This window comes from Diplotaxodon limnothrissa, linkage group LG7 (assembly GCF_057381915.1).
Source record: "Diplotaxodon limnothrissa isolate DT_005_m linkage group LG7, D_limnothrissa_male_GT1.1, whole genome shotgun sequence".
NCBI lineage: Eukaryota > Metazoa > Chordata > Actinopteri > Cichliformes > Cichlidae > Diplotaxodon > Diplotaxodon limnothrissa.
The window spans coordinates 10,748,155-10,766,880 of record NC_140602.1 but is presented as its reverse complement, the minus strand read 5'-3'; the positions used below and the strand labels follow the sequence as shown (position 1 = coordinate 10,766,880).

Sequence of the window (18,726 nt, the reverse complement as noted above, 5' to 3'; positions counted from 1 at the left end):
GTAGATAACGTAACACAGCTAACCAGAGCCGTCCCCACAGTAATGTTGCAGAGCTTTGTTTCCCTCTGGTGGTCAGTTGTGTGCATGACTGTCACTAGTGTTTAATGCTCGCAAGATCATGAAAAAATCCTTTCAAAATGTTGTGTGCCCAAAAAATTGCTGCTCGTTTTCCTTTAGCCACCAGTATTATAATTAATATGCTACTAAACATTTCGCTATATTTTGTATATTTAAATATTTTTATGATAGCCAGCTTGTTTTTTAATTTTTTTAAAAAATTATTTATTTATTTATTTATTTTTTTATGTAAGCAACACTTCAGGAGGACCAGGAGGTTAAAAGCATGAATCAAAGATGTGCAAAAGAAAGAAAATACAACGACAGCAACAGAAGGCAGCATTACTTCGCCTTCAAATTAAAGGAAAACTGGGGGCTTAACTTCTGCAGTGAACATTTATGCGTTCCTAAACACATCCATATCACAAAAATGAAATCATACAAAATGATGCATTTCACTAAACACTACCATCACAAATCATCAACCGTACGCGCAAATCTTTATTTTGAAAACCTTAACCGGAAACCCATTTTTTTTTATCCTACACTGCTTGAATCTGATGAGGCATCCCTGGAGCGCGCAGCGTAATTGCAGGTGGAAAGCCTGGGAAGCAAGAAGCGATATAAGCAGGTGTCAAGCCGGGTTCGGGTTCATGATACGTTCCGTTTTTCTCCTGGATTTCGGTTGTTTTTGTGTGTTTGTGTCCCCCCCGCCACCTTCGATGATCTACAATGCAGACCTCAGCTTGGCTCGTCGGTCGTTGCGCTCTCATCCTCTGCGCGCTCCAGCTGATGGACGGGGCGAAAGGACAGAAGCAGTGTACTGAGGTGAGGCTACAGTCAATCAGTCTGAGCTGTTTATCGCTATATCAAAATAACTGACTGTTTATACAGAAAAGAAAGAAAAGGCGAAAGGCTGCTGTGTCTGCGCACGCTTGAGCGAGTTATTAATCTAGTGATCGAACAGTAAACACGATTAAACATTGATGTCACATTTCCGGGTCGATTTACGGTGTAGGTTTGGAGTCCCACTTTATAATTTGCAGCATGTGTGAAGACGCACACCTCAGCGCTGCTTTCTGTTTAAATAACGCGAACAACATGGAGGAGTATGAATCACTGTTCAGGTCTGGTGTTTGTTGAACTTCACCAGTCTGTGCTATTAAGTTATCAGTTTCCTGCATGAACTGGCTTTTCCTTCCCTTTGGTCTGGCACAGCTCAACACGTTCTGACACTAGGCTGGCAGCACAACACACACACACACACACACACACACACACACACACACACACACACACACACACACACACACACACACACACACACAGAGGTGTCCCAAGATAGAGGAGCAACATTCCTCTAAGTCATTCTCTTTTTTCACACTGACAAAGAGATTACTGCGGGCCTCCAGTTTGTTCCTATATGGTGGTTAAATCATTGTGCAGCTTTAGCTCTTCTGGGGAGGGTGAGATTTACCAGAGCTGATGTTTACGCTGAAAGAAATTTATTCCGAAGAGGACTTTGCTGAATCATGGTGTGAGATGAATATTGAACAGCTGCCACATCAGTGATTGACCACAGCACTTATGGGAGTCGCAAGAGATAACGAGGGTTTAGTGTTGCACAGTTCACAATCCTGTATTTATTTTTTGTATCACTACAGCAGTAAAAACAGTTTGTGTATTAATATGCTTGATTTAGCCTCATTTCTTGTGACCTTTATCGGAAAGCGTCTCTGAGCTCTAACCTTAGACCCACTTAAAACCAGGGAAAAAAAATCACTCCACACACAACAGCCTGTATGTGCCGGGGTGTCAAAATCTGGTTTGGCTCAAGGAATAGCATTATGTAAACTGTCAGAAATTAGGCCACCCGCCTCTGTAGACACAAGATGAGGAGAAGTGGAATCAAGAACACTGGGCCAGTGCTTTTCACTCATGGGCCACAGATTAAAACAATTACATGCAATAATCGAATGTCTAAGTGAGCCTACTTGAAATGTTAAAAGCTGCTGGTAAAATGACTCAGCCTCTTTCACCAGCAGCCCACTGCTGCCATCTCCCCTACTCCTATCGCCATGGAGATGGTTTGTTGTGACCAGGGGCAGAAGAATGGTTTTAGCTTTAGAGATTACACTGTGACTGGCACTCATGTTTTTCAGCCAATAGCAGCTGGATTCTGTAGGAATTCATTGTTAGTAGCAAGCAGTCTGCTCTGATTTGCTGGTGATTCTTATCTGGAAGAGATGATTCTGTGCTTTAGTTTGGGTGGAGATGTTTGCTGACCTGCCTCTGGCCTATGTTTAGTCAGGTTTTATGTCCAAGCCTGCTATGTTGACTGACTTCTTATGTTTTGTGTGTCTCCCTGGCAGACTGATTACTACTTTGAGTACACGGAGTGTGACAGCACAGGATCTCGGTGGAGAGTGGCCATCCCACAGCACCCTGGGGCCTGTACTGGACTACCAGCGCCAGTGCGAGGCACAGAATGCAGTGAGTTAAGTGTGCGTGTGGAAAATGACTGAAGCTGATGTGTGTATGTCACCTTCTTATCAGTAGCTGGAACTTTCACCACCACAACCTGACTGAGTGTGTTTGGACGTCGACCAACCATAGAGTGAAGCTACAGGCCAATAACCTTGGAGCAAAAACAATGTTACGTAATATCTTTCTGTGCTTGCTACGAAACAAGGCACATAATTGATGGCACGTGTTGATGAAGGTTAGTGGTTGTTTAATGTGAAGTGAAAGGACAGGGAGATGTTAGTGTAGCTCCAAGAATGCACAGGTGCTCACTGACAAACATGTGTCCTTGAGGATGTTAACTCAAGCTCGTTTGGTGCTTTTTATTGGGCCATGTAACTAACCTTTCCAGTCGATGCTAATGTATTTTTTTTTCTTAAGTAAAAAAGTGAGTCATAGAGGGTGTTACTTTTTTCTTTTTGTAGTTTTTGTTTGACACTCTTATCATAATGGAGCCAAGATGACACCGTTTCATTACATGATGGAATGCTCATGTTGCTGGTCATACAAGTTTGGTCTTTATCATTCACCTGTACAGGTTTGCCCAGTGCTTTTATTCAACACCACCTCACTAATGGATCGAATCCAACAATAGGGTTCATGGATGCTTTCTTTTCTTTTACTGTTTTCAAACCTACATGTGTTATGTATGCATAAATTGTTTGGAAAAAGTTTATTTATTATTTTAATAATAATAGTGCCGTGAACTGGAATGCACTGAAGACTGAACTAACAAAATGCTTTCCATATCAGCACTGTTTCTCACCTTTTGTTATTTTAAACAATTTTTTGTTTCCTTCTTCCTCCTCAGACCACTATTTATATACACTTGTGTTCTCATAGGTTCGTCATCTAATTCTAACTCGCATATGATATTTCAGTGTCATTCACTGTATTGAAATGGAGCACACCGCCCACTTAATGAGCTTATCTGTCACCAGTTGTTATGTGTAACTATCAAAGTGCCTGCCAGAGCAAACTATTTTTAAATCTAGCCTTGAAGCAGTTGCATGCTCTCACATTTAGCATAGAGAAGCATCACAATGCCATTAGACGAGAACAGGTATGAGGAAGAACTGTCCTCATACCTGTTCTGGAGAAATGCAGAGACACAATGGCTCAGTGAGGGGAAAACAAGTACAAAGACGCTTTGTAACAGATGTAAGAATGAAGTTTGTCAATCACTGGGGTTACATTACATGTAATGGCTGATGCGACCATGCTTTTTGCTGTAGAATGTGGAGAAGGTTGGTAAATTCAAAAACTGTTTTCTTTCTTTCACTGTGTCCACTAGCCTTCTCGTGTAAGGCTGGAGAGTTCCTGGAGATGTCAGCTCAGGAGTGCACTCAGTGTGCAGCAGGAAGCTACTCCCTCGGTAGCGGTATCCGCTTCGACCAATGGGATTACATGCCTATTGGATTTAGTAGCCTAGCAACCTCCCTGGAGAACAGCCTACCCGGTTATAACAGCCTCACCTGTAACAGGTAATTGAGTAAGACATTTAAAAAAGGGAAAAAGTTGGTAAAAAATACTATGCTGGATTTATTTATTTTTTTTCTTGTAGCTCTTCCTGGGCTCCTCAGGGAAACTATCTGGAGTCCAACAGGGATGAATGCACAGTCTCTCTCATCTATGCTGTGCATCTGAAGAAACAAGGCTCAGTTAGCTTTGACTACCAGTATCCTGACAGTAACCTGCTATTTGAGTTCTTTGTGAGTATTCGTTGCCTTTCAGTGGAAACATCTGCCATCACTTCATTATTAACTGTACAGTGGGGCAAAAAAGTATTTAGTCAGCCACCGATTGTGCAAGTTCCCCCGCTTAAAATGATGACAGAGGTCAGTAATTTGCACCAGAGGTACACTTCAACTGTGAGAGACAGAATGTGAAAAAAAAAATCCATGAATCCACATGGTAGGATTTGTAAAGAATTTATTCATAAATTAGGGTGGAAAATAAGTATTTGGTCAATAACAAAAATACAACTCAATACTTTGTAACATAACCTTTGTTGGCAATAACAGAGGTCAAACGTTTACTATAGGTCTTTACCAGGTTTGCACACACAGTAGCTGGTATTTTGGCCCATTCCTCCATGCAGATCTTCTCGAGAGCAGTGATGTTTTGGGGCTGTCGCCGAGCAACACGGACTTTCAATTCCCGCCACAGATTTTCTATGGGGTTGAGGTCTGGAGACTGGCTAGGCCACTCCAGGACTTTCAAATGCTTCTTACGGAGCCACTCCTTTGTTGCCCGGGCGGTGTGTTTTGGATCATTGTCATGTTGGAAGACCCAGCCTCGTTTCATCTTCAAAGTTCTCACTGATGGAAGGTGGTTTTGGCTCAAAATCTCACGATACATGGCCCCATTCATTCTGTCCTTAACACGGATCAGTCGTCCTGTCCCCTTGGCAGAAAAACAGCCCCATAGCATGATGTTTCCACCCCCATGCTTCACAGTAGGTATGGTGTTCTTGGGATGCAACTCAGTATTCTTCATCCTCCAAACACGACGAGTTGAGTTTATACCAAAAAGTTCTACTTTGGTTTCATCTGACCACATGACATTCTCCCAATCCTCTGCTGTATCATCCATGTGCTCTCTGGCAAACTTCAGACGGGCCTGGACATGCACTGGCTTCAGCAGCGGAACACGTCTGGCACTGCGGGATTTGATTCCCTGCCGTTGTAGTGTGTTACTGATGGTGACCTTTGTTACTTTGGTCCCAGCTCTCTGCAGGTCATTCACCAGGTCCCCCCGTGTGGTTCTGGGATCTTTGCTCACCGTTCTCATGATCATTTTGACCCCACGGGATGAGATCTTGCGTGGAGCCCCAGATCGAGGGAGATTATCAGTGGTCTTGTATGTCTTCCATTTTCTGATGATTGCTCCCACAGTTGATTTTTTCACACCAAGCTGCTTGCCTATTGTAGATTCACTCTTCCCAGTCTGGTGCAGGTCTACAATACTTTTCCTGGTGTCCTTCGAAAGCTCTTTGGTCTTGGCCATGGCGGAGTTTGGAGTCTGACTGTTTGAGGCTGTGGACAGGTGTCTTTTATACAGATGATGAGTTCAAACAGGTGCCATTCATACAGGTAACGAGTGGGGGACAGAAAAGCTTCTTACAGAAGACATTACAGGTCTGTGAGAGCCAGAGATTTTCCTTGTTTGAGGTGACCAAATACTTATTTTCCACCCTGATTTACGAATAAATTCTTTACAAATCCTACCATGTGGATTCATGGATTTTTTTTTTCACATTCTGTCTCTCACAGTTGAAGTGTACCTCTGGTGAAAATTACTGACCTCTGTCATCATTTTAGGTGGGGGAACTTGCACAATCGGTGGCTGACTAAATACTTTTTTGCCCCACTGTAACTGTACAGTACTCTCTGTATATAGTAACCATTGTCCTTAATGTAAATATGTAAGAAAAATTGTGTATGTTTCTGTTCTGTGTCCTGTGTACTGTTTGTTTGTATATGTGTCTTTTTGGCTGCTGTTACAACCAAATTTCCCCTTTTGGGACAATTAAATGGATTATTCTATTCTATTCTATTCTATTCTATTCTATTATTATTGCTTGTATATACATCTATCAATGCTATTTTATTTGTAAGAAGCCTGCAAGAGCTAATTAAAAAGTACTATAGATTGTGCTCAAGCTAAAGCATAGTTACATAGTTTTCTTACAGTTAATTCTAGTACTTTTTTTTGTATTTTCCCCTGTCCACTTATCAGTGTAGTGATGCGGTGTGTATGCATGAACATATAAACCATGCACAATGTTGTAACTGAAAATTAGTGTGAAAAAAAAGGGGGGAGGTTTTGATCTGCTTGTGTGTGTTTAGATCCAGAATGACCAGTGTCAAGAAATGGATCAGTCTGATGACAAGAAGTGGCTCAAGCTCACCAAGCATGGCGAATGGGCAACTCATACGGTAAATGTCTCACAGAGCACGACGACAAGTAGACAGAAAGGGCAGGTTTTTAGCCTCGTTCTCCCAAATCAAATGTATTGTGTAACATCCACAGAGCGGATAGAAGCAGGAAGCGTGTACACAGAAAGGAGCTGGCATCATTTTATATTGTCTCCAGTAATTTTCCACTCATGCTGTAAATGAGCTTCTGCACGTACATATTTTGGTTTCTGCATTGTGAATTAAAATGTACAATTAAATGTAATATATGGATCTTCTTGAGATAGGTTTCTAGTGGTGGTACTGCTCCTTGCTTCTTCTCGCAGGTTAGATTAGATTTGTTTGGTTCAAGAAAATTGTTCTGCTATTTTAATTCCTTAATAAGAAAAAAAAAAAATGAATTTACTTACGTGGCATTATATGCCATGAAAACAAAACAATCTGTATAAAGTTACTGTTGTCCTGCATACTTTGCAGTTTATGTTTTCTGAACTTGTGCTGTTAAGCTTTATACTTCATGGTTAGATGGCTATAGAGTTACAGCTTAGCTGCTGCAATTAAGCTGATCGCATATAATGACCTTTCTTAATTTTCAGATAGAATATTATATTAATTATTAATATTTAATCCCAAGCTGATGATGCATTGATATGTGTATTCTAGGTGAACCTGAAATCTGGCACCAACATCCTTTACTGGAGGACTGGTGGTGTTACGATGGGAAAAAAAGTGGTGAATCCTGCACTGCTGAAAAATATTCATATTGAGGGTTGGTGGTTACTTTTGCTTTTTTCTTTTTCTCTTTATAAAAAATGACAACAAAATAGATCAAACAGTTACTTCTTCTTTCTATCTTTTCTGCTCCGCTCAGGTGTTGCCTACACATCAGAGTGTTTTCCGTGTAAGCCGGGATCTTTCAGTCGAGTCCCTGGCTCCTCCTCATGTGAACCCTGTCCTCGGGACACCTATTCTGGCCATGGTGCCAGTTCCTGCACTCCCTGTAACACCAGCACTCAGTATGCAGGTATGAATAAAAAGCTAGATTTACCATTTCAAATCTGTTTTGAATCCTAATTGCTATCACTGCTTTTTAGAGAAGCACATCTAAAGGATATAGATAGAGCTTGTCCTATTTTTATGTCACAGTTGTCAAACTTTAGAAAAAGAAACACAGTGAGCCCGTGTGATCGCAAGGGAATAGCAGGTTTTGGCAACTGGGGCAGCAAAAGTAATGCTTGATCATTATGTTAGTATATTTGCTAACATATGTAATATGATAGGAAGGCAGCCAATGCACTAGAATCTTGAATTAGAAGTTTAGATTATTATTATTTTTTTTCCCCAGGGGGTTTGAACGAGGACTTTTCAGTTAAAGTACTGTGGTTATTTTATTTGTATGATGTATCTTGTAACATACTTTTACATACTGCTACATAATGTTAACATACTTTTTGAAAATGTATTTAGTTGGATCTTTCTACTCAAGTGATTTAAAAAAATGTATTCACTTATTTTTAAAATTGGCCTGTACCATATTAAATAGGCACATCTCAGGATAAATATTAAGGACTGCCAATAAGTTGCACTCCTTTGGATTATGAACTAAATATGAGACAACCTACTCCTTGCCTGGGACAATGATTGGCCATTTCTTGTAGATGCACTGTTGACCGATATGTATTTTGATGTTATTTTTTTAATATTTTCTATTTGAGCTGTACTAGGTGATGTGTTTTATGAAGACCAAAAGGCAAAACCAGCTGATATGGCAATACAACTCTTCTTTGTACTTCAAACGAGTTGTTCAGACTGTTTAACCATCTAATGAAATTTAAGTTTTAAGATGAAAGAACAGACAATTCCACAGTTTTTACTGAGGCACACTCTGCCTTGATAAAGAATCATATAATGCATTTAATTAATTTTCTGTTTAGTAAAGTAATTTAAAAGTCACTGGATACAGCTAGATATGGTAGAGGATTAGGGCCACCGGGGGGAAAAAAAAAGTTTTCTTTTTCTTTTTTTCCAGAATTCTGAAAAAAAATAATTCTAAGGAAAAAGTCAAAATTCTGAGCTTAACCTCAGAATTCTTTCTTTTGTCTCAGACTTCTGGAAAAGAAGAAAAAAATCACATGCCCACTTTTTTCCCCAGTGGCCCTAGTCCTCTTTCCTAGCTAGATCATCCAGGGAATAAACATATTTTATTTAGTACATATTTTGCGACTGTTGCTTTGCTAGTGTTGTATCCATATAAAAGGAAATGGGGGTGGGGGGGATCGATTCTGCTTAAAATTGCTCCTGTTTTTAAATAATTATATTTGCTTTATATCTCCTATGCTAATATTAATATAATGTATCCCCACTTTTCCTAGCTGAGGGATCTGGCTCATGTAAGGACAGACCTCCCTGTTCCATGAAGGATTATTTCCAGATCCACACAGCTTGTGACCAAGAGCGCAAGGTGAGAGAAAAGAGGCTACCTCTTTACTAAAGAGCCTGTTGAGACTCGCTCTATAATCACAGTTTGTCCTTTTTATTCCAACTCACACCTTTTTTTATCTGATTTCAGACACAGGTCATATTTAAGTGGGTTGAACCTAAGATCTGTCTTGAGAATGTGACTGGAGCTGTGACATTGCCTCCAAGTGGAGAACGAGAGCCCTGCCCCCCCTGTAACCCTGGTTTCTATAACAATGACACGGCCACATGCTCACCATGTCCACCTGGGACCTTTTCCGATGGCATGAAACGTACTGAAAACTTTCTATCTTACAGTCCTCATTTGTCTTCCACTTACCTTTTGTTTCATGCGGTTTCCCAATTGTGTTTTTCACTGTTTGTCCCCAGCATGTCAGCAGTGTCCTGCAGGCTCTGAGCCCACCTTGGGTTATGAGTACAAATGGTGGAATGTTCTTCCTTCTAACATGAAGACTTCCTGTTTTAATGTCGGCAATTCCAAGTGTGACAGTATGAATGGTAGGTGTTTATGGCAAGACATGCCCACTTTTGCTCTTTCCCTCAATTCTGGTCTATTTTGTCACTGTATTGTGTGATGACTCCAATGAAGTGAATCAAAAAGCATGGCAAATATTTGGCTACCATTAGCAACACGCACTAACCGCAACACCCACACGACACTAACCGCAACACTGACACCAAGGCCCCCCCACCCCCCCACCCCCACCCCCAACGACAACAATGATGCCAACAGCTCTTCCTTCTCCTCCAACAAACTAGTTAATTGTGCTCATGGGGAGGAGGTGGGACGGTTTATCTTTATTTTAAGCAAATACACCAGAGTTCATGCAGTTTTCTAAATGTCTATACATTATTATACTTTATTTATTTATTTAAGATGAGATAAGATAAGATAACCTTTATTAGTCCCACACGTGGGAAATTTGTTTTGTCACAGCAGGAAGTGGACAGTGCAAAAGTTATGAGGCAAAAATTAGAATACAATAAGAATAAATACAGTACACAACTGTACAGAATAGAATAAAATAAAATACTATATACAGTAGAATAAAATAAAATAAATATACAATAAGATAAAAATAGAATACAAATACTATATACAACTGAGTAAAAATACAACGATGACAGAAAGGATTATTGCACTTAGTATTATTGCATATGTATGGATGTGTGTGCTTGATCAGTTATTTATTTATTTATTTATTTATTTATTTATTTATTTATTTTCAGGTTGGGAGGTTGCAGGTAATCACATCCAGGCTGGAGCCGGAAGCTCTGATAATGATTACCTCATCCTCAACCTCCATGTTCCTGGATTCAAGTAAGGATAGTAGCTTTGAGTTTTTTAGCCTCCATCACTTTTGCCACTGAGCTATTTCTTTCAGCTGTGACTAATTCCCTTCTTCTGTTTATTTGCCATCAGGCTTCCTACTTCAGTGTCGAGTCATTCAGGGGAAGAATTTGGTCGCATTACATTTGAATTTGAAACTTCTTGCACAGCTGACTGTGAGCTCTACTTCATGATGGTGAGAAGAGTTACTGACATGATTGCTGCTCTGAAAAATGTTACCATAGATTTTCAAACCAGAAATTTGTCTAATGAATCTTTTAGGATGTAAACAGGAAGAGTACAAAAATAGTGGAGTCTTGGGAGAAAAACAAAACAAGGCAAACCTACACACACATCATGACAAAGAATGCTTCAGTTTCCTACACATGGGCCTTCCAGAGGACTAACCAAGCTTCAGATGTGAGTAGAAGTACACAATTACACACAGATATGAACTAATTTAAACTACATTCACTTCAAAGCTGTCAGTGAACGATGTTCATTAATACTTTCCACCCATCCATCCATTTCCTTCCACTTATCCGGGGCTGGGTCATTAGGGCAGCAACCTAAGTAGAGACACCCAGACAGACCTCCCTCTCCCTGGCCACCTCCTCCAGCTTGTCTGGGGGAACACAAAGGTGTTCCCAGGCCAAATGAGAGATATAATCTCTCAAGCTTGGCCTGGGTCTGCAACGCAGCATCCTCCCAGTGGGTTATGCCTGGAACACATCACCCTGGAGACCCCAGCAGGCATCCTTGTCAGATCACCTCAATTGGCTCCTTTCGATGTGGAGGAGTAGCAGCTCTACTCTGAGCCTCTCCCAGATGGCCAAACTCCTCACTTTATCTCCAAGGGAGAGGCCAGCCACACTTCAGAGGAGGCCCATTTCCGTCACTTGTATCCACGATCTCGTTTTTTGGTCACTACTCAAAGGTCGTGAGCGTAGCTGAGGGTAGGGACGTAGACCGGGAAATTGAGAGCTTAGCTTTTAAGTGCAGGTCTCTCTTCACTACAACAGACCGGTACAGCATTCGCATCACTGGCGCTGCAGCACCAATCTGTCTGTCAATCTCCTACTCCCCTCTTCCCTCGCTTGTGAACAAGACCCCAAGATACTGACCCAAGGCACTCCACTCGGGGCAGGAACTCGTCCCTAACCTGGTTTAGTATGGACATGGCACCCTTTTCTGGCTGAGGACCATGGCTTCAGACTTGGAGGTGGTGATTCTCATCCTGCTGCTGGAGGCCACCGCCTGATGAAGTCAATGGAGCCACATCTGCGAAAGGCAGAGATGAGATTCTGAGACCACCCAAGTTGAAGCTTTCTGTCACTTGGCCTAGAAATTCTGCCCATTTAAATTATAAATTGAATCTGTAACAAACGGCAACCCTGGTTTATTTATTTGTTTATTTATAAGGAACCCCATTAGCTTCCACAACAGTGGTTGCTAGTCTTCCTGGGGCCCAAACCATCAAATACCACCAAATAAAATGTTACACAATGAGTTGGATGCAAATTGTCCACATAATTTGGCTCTTAGATCCACAATAAGGTTTTACAATTCTGAAAATGTAAACATGTGAATATTAAAAATTATATAAAAAAGCAAAAAAACCAAAACAAAACACTCAAACAAAATACACAATTTCCATTACAAGTGACATTACCCTCTACAATTTTTACAAATAAATTAAAAACTGCCTAAATAGGCTTTTAGGTGATTTTTAAAATTATGAATAGAAGCCAATTCTCTAATTGCATAAGGGAACTTATTCCACTGAAAAGATGCTCTAAATATAACAGAGTTTTTCAAAAAGTTACTTTTAACTCGAGGAGTTACTAAATTGTGGTTACGGTAGTTGAGAATCGTGTAGCATGATTATGTATTTCATCTGGATACTGCAACTGAGCATAAAAAAAGTGTGGTGTGTTTACCAGTATTGCTTTCTTTAAAAATACAAGTAATCCATAGTATAATTTAGCTTGTACAGAAAGCCAAGAAAGTTTATCGTGCATTTTATCAATACTTGTATAATATGAACACCTTAACACTAATCTGGCTGCCCTATTTTGGACTAACTGAAGTCTGTTCAGATCTGTCTTATTAGCTGCTGACCAAATGATTGAGCAGTACTCTAGATGAGATAATACTAGTGCATTAATGACATCTTTCATAATTGAAGAAGTGATATAAAAAGAGCATTTCCTAGCTATAGCTGTGCCCTGTCCCATTTTCTTAATAACAGAGTTGATGTGCTGAGACCATGAAAGGTGGTGGTTTATGGTAACACCAAGTAATTTAATCTGGGTGACCTGTTCTAATACCAATCCAGCTATGGAAAGATTTAGTTGTGGGCTGTTGACTAAGCGTCCTCTACTTCCTATTAACATGGATTTGGATTTAGACACGTTTAAAATCATGTTGTTTTTACTTATCCAATCAAACACGTTCAGCAAATCTAGTTGTAATACGCTTGTCAATTCAGAGTGGCTACTGGCTGAATAAAACATGGTGGAATCATCAGCATACATTACAAGATGAGATTTATCCAGGACATACGGCAAATCATTTGTAAAGACTGAGTAGAGAAGTGGACCGAGGCAGCTGCCTTGGGGTAGACCACAGTTCATTTCACAGCCCTCCGAGAAATAACCATTATAATAAACCTTTTGCCTTCTTCCAGACAAATAACTTTCCATCCAGCACAAAGCAGCTGGTGAAAATCCATAACATTTTAGTTTATCTATCAAAAGATCATGATTTATCAAATCAAATGCAGCACTAAAATCCAAAAATACCACCCCGGCCAAATTCCCATTATCTAGATATTTGTACCAGTTATCTGTCATGTGAATGAGAGCTGAACTGGTGGAATAACCAGGTTTGTAGGCATGTTGAAACTGAGTGAGTAACTGATTTTCTGTTAGGTAATGTTGAATTTGTTCATAGACAATCCTCTCCATAATTTTACTTAGAACGGGGAGTAGACTAATAGGTCTGCTATTGACACCATTAAAAACGTCATTCTTGTTTTTAGGAATGGGAATTATTTTCGATTCTTTCCACTGCAATGGAAATAAGCTGCATGCCAAAGATCTATTAAATATGTGACATATAGGAAGGGACACAAACTTGGCTGCAACTTTGAGCAGTTTACTGTCTATGTTATCAGAGCCGGAGGATGTATCGTCAGGAAGTGATATCAATAAGCGCTCTACCATCTCCGCATTCACTGCCTCAAACTTAAATTGGCATTGCTTATTATTCATGATAACATCCTGTATAAGATGACGTGATAAGGTGGGATCGCCTCTGCTCATATTAGATTTTAAATTTGTTATTTTATTGCTGTAATAATTCGCAAAATAATTGGCTATGTCCTTAGCTTTACTTATAAACGTACCACCCGTGTAGATGTGAGACATCACCGGAGCAAGATCTCTACCCATTATATTATTTAAAACTTTCCACACCTTTTTGCTGTCCTTATTGGCCTCCTTGAGCTTAAGTTGATAATATTCTTTCTTCTTGCGCCTATTCGATTTAGTTACTTGATTTCTTAACTCGCGATATCGTGCCCACTCTTGTGGACTGACAGACTTATGTGCTTTTGCTTTTGCTATATCCCTTTCTGACATTGCAACCTTAAGTTCATTATCTAACCAAGGTGCGTAGTTCTTTTTAACAGTAAATCTTTTTAAGGGGGCATGTTTGTCAGCCAGGTAGCAAAAGTTTTCAATAAACATAGATAATGCCATATCAGGGTCACTCTCGAGGCAGATGTCAGTCCAGTGAATTTCTTTTACGTCATTAATATACTTATCTGCATTGAAATTTTTGTATGATCTATGAAAAATAATCTTTTGTGCAGTTTTCAGTGGTTTCATTTTCTTGGTCAAACCTACAAGATTATGGTCACTATAGCCAACTGGAATAGAAACAATATTAGAGCAATGCTCAGGAACATTTATATATATATATGATCAATACATGATGATGACCTATGACCTCCTGCGTTGACCGTGACCCGGGTGGGAATGGTGATCATCTGAGACAGGCAACAAGCCGACGCTGATGAACTTATCTTTTTCCTTAAAGGACAAGAAGGAGCTGACCAATTGATATTAAAGTCTCCTAATAAGAACATGTCTTTGTTTTCCTCAGTTACTTTTTCCCTGGTAGAGTCCAACACCCACTGGGAAGCCTGACTTATTACAGGCTATGCAGACCAAGCTCTTGCAATGGTGGCAAAAGGATCAACTGGCTCAAAGCAACGGGCCAGACACCCCATACTCCTGAAACACCTCCCACAGAACTCTCCGAGGCACATGGTCAGATGCTTTCTCCAAGTCCACAAAACACATGTAGATTGGTTGGGCAACCTCCCATGCACCCCCAAATATCCTCAAAAGGGTAAAGAGGTGGTCCAGTGTTCAGCGACCGGGACAAAAACCGCATTGTTGCTCCTGTGTCCAAAGTTCAGTCTTTGTACAACACCCAGAGCCTTTAGGAACCTCATCCACTCCAGGGGCTATCCCACCAAAGAGTTGGTGGTGATAGAGTCATCTATCACCAGGGGTGACCCCACCCCTGGTGATAGATGACTCGCCCCCCTCCTCCCCAGACTCTGCTTCCTCTATGGAAGATCCCACAGTCCCACCTGAGCCAACTCACCACCAGGTGGTGATCAGCTGTCAGCTCAGCACCGCTCTTCACCCAAGTGTCTAGCACATACAGCTGCAGATCTGATGATACAGTTACAAAATCGATCACTGACGTGTGGGCTAGGGTGTCCTTTAAAATTATAAATATATTTATATATTATTAATGAGTTATATATAAATATATAACTCTAATTTAATTTACCTCAAATATTTTAGTTATCTCATATAATTGCAAACCTTATTACATATCATAAAGTGCAAAACTGTAAAAGAATAGCAGTAACCTTTGCTTCTTGCTTTTTGTTTTAAACTGTCTTTGGTTGCTGTTGTTGTCGTTGTGTTGTAATTTGTGCAATAGCTAATAAAATCTGAAATGACTGAGTTCTTGAGGTCAGACCACTTTAGGCACACCAAGTACTCCCTTCTTTTTGGTTCTAAAGATAAATTCTGAAGTGTCATTCAGTGTCTTGCACAATATATCAACACTGGAGATTTTATTTCATGTCATCTCGCTGATGTGTATTTATCTCTCTCTACCTAAGGTACGACAGTATGTCAAAGATGTGGCGCGAATCTACTCCATCACTGTGAGTAACGCGGTGGACGGAGTGTCCTCTAGCTGTCGGGTTTGTGCCCTCGGTGCACAACCGTCCAGCTCTGCGTGTGTGCCGTGCCCACCTGGGCATTACATAGACGCAAGTACGAGCCAGTGCACAGAGTGTCCACCTAACACATACCTGATGCCTCACGCTGCACCAGGCCCTGATGCCTGCAAATCCTGTGGACCTTCCAGCAAAAGTGACAAGGTTTGTTGCTATGATTGAGAAAGAATTTAAGAAAATTCTTGTTATCAGTAAGGCGGTACACCAGATACCTGTGTATTTGTTTTCCAGGAGCACAGCTTATGCTATAGTGACTGTCACTTCACCTACACAGAAGGCAATGCCACTCTGACTTTTGACTTCAGCTCACTTGGGCCAGTGGGGTCACTGATGAATGGCCCAAGCTTTACCTCAAAAGGAACCAAGTACTTCCATCACTTCAATATCAGTATCTGTGGAGGAAAGGTGTGCAAAGATGAAAATGCGCAGAAAATCCTGCAATTTTAAATGTGTTGTGCACAAATTGAATGTCATTGCAATTTTCTCTTTTTCTTTAAGGGTCAGTTGGCAGTATGTACAGACAATGTAACAGACCTATCCATCACTGACTCCCAGAGAGAAAAGGAAGGGCCCAATGCCATCACGACCTTCATCTGTCAATCAACAATAATCCCAGCTAGTGGACGAGGATTCCACACAGCCCTCTCCTCGCAGTCCATTAACCTGGCTGACACATTTGTTGGTTAGTGAGCATCAAACACAGACGGTGGCAGTGAAGAGAATTGAATTTAGGTTTACTTTTTTATGCCTCTATTTTTATTTTAAAAGAATAAAATAATATGTGATAATAAGTAAAAGGTCCTTTTTTGTGGGGATCATTACTCGTATAATATAAAAGGTCTTTTTTGCTTGTCTTTAAATGTTAAACTCCTGTCATAGAAAAGATTAAAGACAAATTAAAAGTAGACATATTATTAAGTAATACATTTCTATAAATATTAACAGGGACAACTGTGGATAACAACCTTGAAGGAATAAGTGTAACACCAGATCTGTTTCCCAAGACCTCCAAGAAAGTTCCTGATGTCAACTTTTACTACAGGTGCCTATCATTACAGGCATTATTTATAGAGTGGAAAAAAAAATCACTGCTTTAAGCTTCTTGCTTTCTGTGCTTTTTGGTGTAAGGTCTTTGGAGACAACTTCATCTTGCGAGTCGGGTCGGAGCGTGGTGGTGACACTTCGCTGTAACCCAGACAAGAGCACTACGGGGGAGCTCTCAGTACCCAGGTCTTTCTCATCAACGTCTCTCTAATTTTCATGTGTTTGTCACTGTTCTGTGCTGTGGTCCAGCTTACTGAACAAATTGTGCCTTTGGCTATTTCAGTCAGTGTCCTGCTGGAACGTGTGATGGTTGCACCTTTCAATTCTTATGGGAGAGCTCAGGGGCTTGTCCTACATGCACAGAAAGAGACTACCATCAGATAGAGGGAGTCTGCAAGGGAGGAAATCAGGTGTGTGTGTGGACATATACTTGTCTATGAGTACTGGATTTTTCTTAAAGGCATGTTTAATGTGAATTAAAACAGACTGTGTACTGCAGCTTTCATTTGAAGTGGTTTATATTCACCTCCGATTTTAAAATTCTTATCCAATTTTATAGCCAGCCAAGCAACCAAACGGGTTATAATTCCACAACCGTTCATGGTAACAAGCCTAAAGGTTGTTAGCATCCAAAATATCCATGTATGTAGAAAAATCCCACAAAGCTTAAAGTCAGCACTATAACAGTCTTTGTTTCACTTAAAATGCAGGTTGCTGGAATGAAGACAAACCTATTGAACACTTCAAATTTCATATTTACACTTACTAGTGTATGCGCTGTCCCATTCATGTGTGTATATCCACCCTTAGGACTTGCTGTATGTGTGGAATGAACCAAAGCTGTGCATGGGTGGTGTGCCCTTGCCTGCTAAGAAAACACAGACCTGTGAGGGCATTGAGTTCTGGATCCAGCTTGGTGCAGGACTGGGAGCTTTCACTGCAGTGTTGCTCGTTTCCCTGACCTGCTATTTCTGGAAGAAGAACAAACGGTATCTTTAGCCTCTTGTTCTTTAACTTCTAATTACATGTTTTCTCATTTTCCCCTTAATTCCCCTTAATATTCTCCCCTTCTCCCTTTCTCACCTTCTTCCTCATCACTGCTGTAAGATTTTAGCTTCACATGTTTTGTTTTCTTTCCTTAACTTTGTCTCTTCTTCTCCATTATTACCAAATCCCATCTCTTGCCATTCTGTCTCTGTAACATCACAGTATTTATGTGAAGATTCTTCGTCTTCTTCTTCTTCTTGTAAATTTCTGCAGTATTGATTCTGTCACTTGTCTCTGTGCAAGGTTGGAGTATAAGTACTCCCGGCTGGTGATGTCTGCTAATAAGGAATGTGAAATGCCAGTGGCTGACAGCTGTGCTGTGATGGAGGGGGAGAATGAGGCAGACATGGAGGATGAAGTTGTATACACAAAACCTTCTCTACTTGGAAAACTCAAAGCCATAGCATCCAAGGTGAGAGACACAGTATCACTATACTTTTAAAACCACAAAGTTCCACAGTGGTAAAAAAAACAAACAAACAAACTATATAGTGTTGCAAAATAATTCTCTTTTCGTTTTCATTTTAGAGAAATGGAGATAACTATGAAAATGTGCAGCTAAATTCGGCTCATTCCAAAACATTGGTGTGGAGCTAGAGTGGAAGAACCGTGAAGGGGGCTGAGGGGAGAAATCAGACCTTCAAGAGACTTTTCCCACTTTGTGACCCCTATCTAACTATCCCCTTTATAAGCTTTGATACCTGGAACACCAACTGTTTGTATGTGCACACACATATAGACATAACATCAGAGCCATGCTCAAATGAGTCACACTAACCTGGTGGCCTTAAAGCTTGGTACGATGGAGCTGTCCAGTTAAAGACTGTGAAGCAGGTGTGTGGCTGACACTTCCTGATAGCTGTCTGATTCTAATTTATTTCAGGAAAAAATTGATAGAAGAGCTCAGGGTAAGACAAAGACCTATTTAAGATGTCCTGTTTTGCTATTTTTCTCTCTTCAGTTTGCGTATCGTCCAATATTTCGTTGATACCTGT

The 18,726-nt window shown here is 40.5% G+C and overlaps 1 protein-coding gene across 1 annotated transcript; it reads left to right on the top strand.

Moving 5' to 3' along the window:
• The first annotated feature begins 789 nt into the window (after positions 1-789).
• Positions 790-18,433, top strand: elapor2a (endosome-lysosome associated apoptosis and autophagy regulator family member 2a). The gene is made up of 22 exons (XM_085357368.1): positions 790-885; positions 2,430-2,550; positions 3,875-4,064; positions 4,145-4,292; positions 6,432-6,521; positions 7,164-7,269; positions 7,372-7,524; positions 8,873-8,961; positions 9,070-9,250; positions 9,348-9,476; positions 10,209-10,299; positions 10,402-10,504; positions 10,591-10,728; positions 15,521-15,784; positions 15,872-16,045; positions 16,139-16,322; positions 16,586-16,682; positions 16,769-16,870; positions 16,968-17,094; positions 17,495-17,673; positions 17,975-18,143; positions 18,260-18,433. Exons 1-22 carry the CDS (start codon positions 790-792, stop codon positions 18,326-18,328), a joined length of 3,000 nt encoding a protein of 999 aa, XP_085213494.1. The 3' UTR covers positions 18,329-18,433.
• Positions 18,434-18,726: the final 293 nt, after the last annotated feature.

What these genes read in the sequence shown, in the direction of transcription:
- elapor2a (XM_085357368.1), top strand. Translation starts at nt 790, where the DNA reads ATGCAGACCTCAGCTTGGCTCGTCGGTCGTTGCGCTCTCATCCTCTGC. An exon ending in CAAGTGTGACAGTATGAATG is followed by an intron (nt 9,477 to 10,208) that starts GTAGGTGTTTAT and finishes ATTTATTTTCAG; the next exon opens with GTTGGGAGGTTGCAGGTAAT. An exon ending in CCTGGCTGACACATTTGTTG is followed by an intron (nt 16,323 to 16,585) that starts GTTAGTGAGCAT and finishes AAATATTAACAG; the next exon opens with GGACAACTGTGGATAACAAC.